This window comes from Chrysemys picta, chromosome 19 (genome assembly GCF_011386835.1).
Source record: "Chrysemys picta bellii isolate R12L10 chromosome 19, ASM1138683v2, whole genome shotgun sequence".
Lineage (NCBI taxonomy): Eukaryota > Metazoa > Chordata > Testudines > Emydidae > Chrysemys > Chrysemys picta.
The window spans coordinates 22,476,501-22,484,598 of NC_088809.1; the positions used below are offsets into that span (position 1 = coordinate 22,476,501).

The 8,098-nt window shown below is 48.3% G+C and overlaps 1 protein-coding gene across 2 annotated transcripts in view; it reads right to left on the minus strand.

Moving 5' to 3' along the window:
* Positions 1-7,191, minus strand: part of HIP1 (huntingtin interacting protein 1) — a 139,038-nt gene extending 131,847 nt beyond the window's left edge. Inside the window, exon 1 of one of the 2 annotated variants that reach the window (XM_005294333.5) lies at positions 6,966-7,191. In XM_005294333.5, coding sequence (XP_005294390.2) covers positions 6,966-7,091 — 126 coding nt within the window. In that variant the 5' untranslated portion in view covers positions 7,092-7,191. The remainder of the gene's footprint in view (positions 1-6,965) is intronic. The other variant, XM_005294331.5, reaches the window with a different exon arrangement.
* Positions 7,192-8,098: the final 907 nt, after the last annotated feature.

Genomic DNA, 8,098 nt, shown 5'->3' on the forward strand with positions numbered 1-8,098 from the left:
GCAGGCTCCCTCTGCAGGAACAACAGTTCTTCATCCTCACTCCAGTTTCAGCCAACCATGTTCTTACTCTGTGTTCTCCAAGGATCACACCAAAAGACATCTTCTCTCTTACATTCCCTGTAAAATGAATTATGTTGCAAGATGGACACATTAAACTCCTGTCCCAGCAATTAATGTTGTATGCATGCCTGCTCCCTCTTTCCTAAACCAGATGCCAGATTGACATTTGATGCAATATATCATTATTTATGTAGTGCCATAAGTGCACACAGTGATGTACAACATGCGAACTGAGCCAACCAATAAGTCCTCATCACAAAAACCTTACAGTCTAAGGGCAATAAACATTTGTTTACATGATTTTGCTCAGTGAGGGATAGCCTTATGAGAGGCACATCTTGTCCTCTCAAGGATCCCAGGGGGACAGCAGTCAAACAATACATTGTAAAGAGAGAAACAGGACAGGGACAGAGAAAATGCACTTCAGTATGTCTTCTAAATGGAAATTAAAACTTGAAGATTGTGTCTACACTGCAATCAGGAGGTGTGATTGCAGCACCTGTAGACATTCCTGAGCTAGCTTTGGTCTACCAAAGTATAACCCTACCCAAGAACATACTACAGCAGCTAGCCTGTGCCACCATGCAAAAAGAGGTCCCTGCCCCAAACAGCTTCCAATCCACTCTGTCTCTCCCTCTACTATTCAGCGCCTTTCCTATATATTCTGAGGGAAGGCCTGAAATCCCATTTTTCCAGATTTCTGGAGGAAGGCTTGCCTTGGGCAAGTAGTATCTTTTCCCACTGCTTCCTTCCCTACTTGAATAAACCACCCTGGTATTAAGGCTAGACAGAAAGAACAACTGGGAGTGGGTGTCTACCCTTATTTCACCTGAGGCTTGCAGCGTGCTTGTGTTTAAAAGGGCCAACCTGAATCATGTGAGTAAGGCTCTGCCTTCATTAGCTGTATTTTCCTAAAGTTTCCCATGGTTGTGATACAGAGAAGGAAATGTGGCTGTAGTGTGGACCAAGCCTAGGAGCCTGCTTCTCCTCAGTAGGCTTGTCTACACTAGACAGCCGCACTACTGGAACATTCATTGGTGTGTGTGAACTGGTGCAAGTGACAACAGTGATGCACTGGGTACATACAGGGCACCAAGTCCATACACAATATCTGCAGCAAGTATTGCAGGGATTGTTACCCTACAACGCCCTGCACAGCTCCCAGGGGCAAATACATTGTGTCTTTGATACATAGCATCTCTTTCCAATTGTAAGTGCCTCAATGCACCTGTATGGACAAAAGAGACAAGGTGGGTGAGGTAATAACTTTTCCTGTCTCTCTCATATCCTGGGACTAACACAGCTGCAGCAACACTGCAAACACCAGTGTAGACAAGGCTTTTGTAATTAGAGTGGTGTGCTGAGGTTTAAACAGTCTGTGAAGAAATGCAGTGCTCCTGTAACAGAACACAAATCCTTCAGAAAACCACTGCTTTGAAGGACAGGTCATTTAAATGTAGGCAAAACACAGACCATGTTTTGAAACTGCTCTGTCAAGTGAAGTTGCTATTCTAAGTGCACATTTTCCCCCTCCTCACTTATGTTATCTCCTTGTATCCATTTTCCTTTGAGAGTAATTGGTACCATCCTGAGAGAAGCACCTGGAGTTTTCTGTGACCCTTTATTGCTCCATGGTATGTTTCAGAATGTAACACCATCTGCGTGCATCTTGCCCACCACACATGCATCCTTCTTCCATTCTCACTCTCTTTTTTTTTTTTTTTTTGTTAAATATTTGGCTTATCCAACAGCTGAACATCTTGTCTCTGCTAGTTTGCTAGGCAAAAATGCAGTTAGTACAGAGCATGAATCACTTCTCTGTCCCCAGCATCACAACTGCATCCCCTGAGGACAAATGCAATGGAAGGGAGACGGGAAATCAAAGTGGATTAGATTGCAGTGCTATGTCTAACCTAACCGAGGAGATTCCAGACCTTTAGCTTCAAACCTTGCCGCTAGAGCTTTAACCCTGACAAGCATTTTAAAAGGTTTATCCAGAATAGTTACTACTGTAGCAGACTCCTTGACAGCAAAAGAATCATTTCCAGAGGATACAGATGTCAGACTGAATTAAATGCTACAGGAAACACAAGTAACAACATTTCTAACAACATATGTCATGATTCATTATTTTTTTTGTTGGTCCCCTCCCCCAACCAGTGTTGTTGCTCAGCTCTTAAAATTTGTTCCATTTCAGCTGCTGTAACAAGCACTAGCAGATCCAAACAAGTGAAATACAGACGTTAAGCTGGGCAGTTGTTTTAAAAGCCCTCACATCCACATGCAATTATAAACTACTATCTGTAAGACAGCAGGATCTATAGGATCTCAATGTCTCTACTGCTCAGCTTTTCCATTAAAAACCATCTGTGCTGCTGGCTGAAGAAACGCAGAGCCATTACGGTATGTAAAAAGCAACAGCAGGCAGTCTAACTCAGCTGTTCTAGGAGAGGTTCTTTCATCCAGCAGGAAGTCCATCAAGAGTTGGCAAACACGCACTGAAACAGTATAAAAATAAAGTTACTTGGCTCTATCTTTATGTTTGCGTCACAAAGCAACCTGAGGAACTCACCTACCAAGGCCAGGGAAACGGAGACAGCACTTCTGCCACTACAAGGTTCATTCCCATCTGGCCCAAAAGCAACAAATTAGCTTTGTCAGAGGAAAAACTATTAAATTCAGGATCCTTGAGTAGCATCTAATGAAACATTCTCATCATATTCACAGAGTACCCCAATACTGATCTCACACCACATAGGACGAGGCATGACAAGAAACAGATGTCAGTCATTCAACAGGACAGAATAACCATTTGGACATGGCTTTTCCGCTTGGGATACTCCTCTGGCATGGGACATTCCTCTTCATAAATGCTCTGCTGCCAGAAGACCAGGCAGATACTGAGGTACACTGGGAGTGGGCTGGGGATACAGAAATACAGGTAAACCTTGATTTTATAAAGGTCTTGGGAATCAGATGAAACTTTTGTATTAAAAAAAAATCACTATTTCAAATAAATGCATATCAGGTTCTATGCAAAATCTGGAAGCACAAATCAGAAAAGTGTTGAATAACCAGTGCTTAGAAAAATCATGATTAACCTTCAGTCACCTTGGCATATTTCAGAGACTTCACCATAAACTGGAATGGGATCATGCATCCTGTGATGGAGTTAAAGAGTCTCCATCACAGTGCCCTGAGATTTCCAGCTACCAAAAGATTTGGAAAGATCAAGTAAGAACAGGAAAAGAGACAGCATCTTGCTGGGTGCTGATAAGTACTTGCTTAGAAAGAAATGCTGAATAATTTGGTCCTATAACCAGCTTTCTGGACCTTGCTAGTTTGTGCTTGAGACCCTGATGTTCACAAATTGTGTCCTCCCATTTAGAACTTATAATATCCTCAAGAAAATGAAACTCAGGTGATACAGATGTTCCAAGTTTGTAGGGTGACCAGACAGCAAGTGTGAAAAATCAGGACGGGGGTGGGGGGTAATAGGAACCTATATAAGAAAAAGACCCCAAAATCGGGACTGTCCCTATAAAATCGGGACATCTGGTCACCCTACAAGTTTGGCACAGACTTTTGTTGTTGATGGCATGAATTACCATCTTCTGATGCTTTGCTATCTGCACTAACATACAAGTATTAGCGCCATTACCCGTCTAGTCATGTTCACTCTCTGTGGGGAAGAGGAGGCTCTCAAGGGAATATTTATACTACATATTTGATGTAAGGACCCCATTAGTCTGGGCAGAGTGAGGCCATTTAGTGAAACACAGAACTTTAGTTGGAGTAAAGGCTTTCAAATCTGAAATAAATAGGCTTCACGGTTTTCTATAGGCTCTGGATCACACTGGAGACACTGGTCTTGAGCGATGATTGCATTCAGTCCCCTTTAGGACCTGTTAGATTGCAAAGCTAGTCCCGGCTCCAAATTTAGGGCTTTAAGTATTTTTTCTACGTAGCTTCCAATAGAACAGGAGTCCTTACTCAAAACCTCATAAACCCAACACTGAGCCTTACTCTACGTCTCTACCAGCAGGACATTAACCCAGACTCTGGTTGTCTTCCACCTCAGCAACCACTACTGCCTTTTCTGTGCTCTCACCCTCTACCCCATCCTTTCACAGGCAGTTTTTGACAACTGTTAGGCTGCTTGTGTGCTGAAACCACAGCCTACCACACTGATCAATAGTGTCCATTATTTCCTTGCACTCCCCCCTCGCTCTGTCTATCCATCTTGTGTCTTGTCCTATATTTAGCTCTCAGGGGCAGAGAGCTTTTTGGTCTGTGTTTGTACAGCACCTAGCACACTGGGGCCCTGGTTCACGACTGGTGCTCTTAGGCACAACAATGATACAAATAATACTGTTGGCCAGATCCCCTCCTCTTCTACTGCTCTGACCAGCAATCCCAATCCCCTGCCGGCGCTACCTCCATTCCTTCCTCAAATCTCTGCCTTGGCTTTACCTCTTATTCCCCACAGAGGGCCAGATTCTTTGTCGCCCTGCCCCTTGTGCAGTCATTTACACCAGTGAGTGCAAGAGGGTATAAAATGCTACTAGATCAAAATGGTAGCGGTTTGCACTGGTGCAAATGACTCCACGAAGAGCAGAGCAATAAGGAAGCTTCCCCAAAGGTCCTACTTTACATCAGTTGCAGCACTCTCCCCCGACTCTGCTCTGCTCTCCTGCTACATAATCCCTTTGGGCTGGCCAAGCATCTCCCAACCGATCCCTCTGTTACTTTCCGCTGCTTCCGAGTCTGAGCCTTCTTGCATGCCACCCCGACCCACTTATGCCTAAAGCAGCCTCCCAATTAGCATCCAGGTCTCCTTCCTCTGCTCCTCCAGAAAACCTTCTGAAAAACCTGCCTGTTCCAAGAAGCATTACAGCTACAAAGACCACATGCCACTCTGTGCTGGTTGCTCATGACTTTAGGCTGAAAGGCAGGGACGTTGTAATTTGCGTTGGAACATTGTTCCTTATGTATATTAACATACACAATTACAGAGCTACTCAGATTATAACAATCTGCTAGCATATTGGCATTGCCTATATGGGGGTGCAATGCTATTTAAGCCAACACAAGACCCTCTAGTCTATCCAAAACAAAGTGCATGTTGTACAAAAAAAAAATGCCCCCTACAAGGATAACTAGAGTGGAGTTTTCTTTTACAATATTAGTGAATTGCACAAATCTCAAGGTATAAGACATTTCAAAGCAAAAGGCATATAATACATCCTGCTGCATAGTGGGACAGCTACTGAAATAAGTGCTTCAAAGCAACGGGGAAGATTCAGAATCAAAAACATCACTGATTCCATTAAACAGGCCATTGTATGAAAGCTAGGAGCCTTGAAGGTTAAGGGACATTTAATGCCTATCTGGAATTGCTCTGGAAACCAATGTAATGATACAGGTGAAATGTGAGAGGGCACCTTGGTGTGCATTACCAGTGAGGCATATGCATTTGGAGTTAATTGCAAGATGGAAATCTCTCCTTTTAAAGGACATTACACTCATCTTTACAAGACCTATAGACACATATTTTCACCCTGGCCGCCATTATTTTACCCACCACTGTAGCATCTGTTCAGCTACAATTTTTGAAACATCCAACTGTAGATAAAACTCCTGGAAACTTGAAATCTTTGACCAATAAGATCTGCCTGAGCTAGTCCTATGTAGGATAGACCAAGGGCTAATCTTAGCTTCCTTCACTCGACTCCCCTAATTTGAGCAAAACTCTCCCAATGAAGGGGCCAGGAGGCTGCCTTCTTTCTCTCATTGCTCTGACACACTGCAACAACTGTGGACTCCAGTTGCTGCTCTTGTGTCCGTCTGTCAAAAATCATCTCTTCTCCCAAACTTGTGCCTCTCACATCTGAGCTAGTTTCCGACTTTCAGCTTCTGCCCCATCTCAATGCATGCTTAAAAATACCAGAAGGTAGATGATTCGCTCTCTGTGTGACGGAACAATACTTTTATATATCTGGGCCTCACTGCTTCTTCCCCTGCCCCTCCCTTTGCTTCATCTGACTGTTTATTGCAGGTCTAATTTAGAGCAGGCTCTTCCGGGCAAAGGCATGGTGCCATCTCAGGGCATATGAATAACAGCAGCTGGTTAGCAGCAGCGACTGCAGGTAGAGAAGGCACCTAGATGGATGGACAGACAGACTGGGGAGGGGACAGCCTTTGGGGCTGGATTCCCAGACTGGTCATGTCTGTGTCTTGCCTTCTCTGCCCACTGGTATCTCAACCCCTTGGCTCTCAGGGAACTGGGTATCTCGGTATTGCATGGCCCAGAGCTTCCCCCGCAATGCCCCCACCAGCCCCCCAATGCCCTACTCCTCATCCCCCTCAACCCCCACTCCTAATCCCCCTGCAGCATCCCCCCAACTCCTCAATGCCCCCACTACTCATCCCCCAGCATCCCCCCAAAGTCCCCAGCATCCCCCCAATGCCCCCACTCCTCAGCCCCCCCAGCCCCCACTCCTCAGCCCCCCCCCAGCATCCCCCAACCCAATGCCCCCACTCCTCACAATACCCCTACTCCTCATCCCCCAGCCCCCCAATACCCCTACTCCTCATCCCCCCCCAACCCCCACTCCTAATCCCCCTGCAGCATCCCCCCAACTCCTCAATGCCCCCACTCCTCATCCCCCAGCATCCCCCCAATGCCCCCCCTCCTCAGCCCCCCCCAGCATCCCCCAACCCAATGCCCCCACTCCTCACAATACCCCTACTCCTCATCCCCCCAATGCCCCCTCCAACCCCCCACTGCTCAACACCATCTCCCCTTGTCCCCCCCCCCAACGCCCCTCCCCTCCACCAGCCCCACTCACTCATCCCCCCTCCCCGCCCCGGCGCCCCGCCCTTCCCGGTCCCACCCACGGTACCTGGCTGCGCTCGAAGCCCTCGCGCTCCGCCTCCAGGCCGCCGCCGCCGCCGCCACCCCCGCGCCGGCTCAGCACCTTGGGCAGCGGGTTGGGCACCTGCTTCATGGAGCTGCTCACCCGGTCCATCCCGGCTCGCCCCGGCCCGCCCGCCAGCCGCGCGCCCCGCAGCCGCTACCCGCCGCTAGCGGGACCCACGCCCGCGGCATTGGCCCCCGCCCCTGCCGCTCACACGGCAGCCACGCCCCCCGGGGGCCGCCTCCCGCCCCGCTGCCCTGCCGCCTCTCATTGGCCAGTGCGAATGCTACTCGAACTGAACTCCCAGTGGGACCCGTCCGGAGCCTCACGGTCCCGCCCCTTACCGAGCCTACTCCATTCTCACAGGTCTAGGCAGCTGCTACTCCAAAGAGAACTGCCCCCCCCAAGACCCGCCTCTTTCTCCCGCCTCCTCCTCGCTCATTGGCCCTTTGCACCTTCGACCCGCCCCCAGCTTTACAGACCGTCCTCTTACCCCGCCTACTCTTCACTCATTGGCCCCGGCCCCTGCTGCTTACCGCCAGATCCTGCCCCCTAGACCCACCTTCTGCCAATCAACCCCCCCACCCCCTTGTTTTTCTTGCCCCGCTTACCTAAATCAGGGCCCCTCAGTCAAAGAAGGCCATCTCATTGGCTGCTGGGCGTGTCCCCCATGTACAGCCAGCGTATAGCTGTACCAATAGGAGTAGAGCGCTGTGGGTACCTCAGTCAGGCCATCATGAGTAGAGCATTGTGGGTAGCTTGGCCAGAGCAATAGGAGTAGAGCATTGTGGGTAGCTTGGCCAGAGCAATAGGAGTAGAGCATTGTGGGTACATTGACCAGGGCAATAGGAGTAGAGCATTGTGGGTATCTCGGCCAGAGCAATAGGAGTAGAGCATTGTGGGTACATTGACCAGGGCAATAGGAGTAGAGCATTGTGGGTACATTGACCAGGGCAATAGGAGTAGAGCATTGTGGGTATCTCGGCCAGAGCAATAGGAGTAGAGCATTGTGGGTACATTGACCAGGGCAATAGGAGTAGAGCATTGTGGGTATCTCGGCCAGAGCAGTATCATTGTGGATACCGGGCCAGGGCAGTAGGAGTAGAGCATTGTGGGTA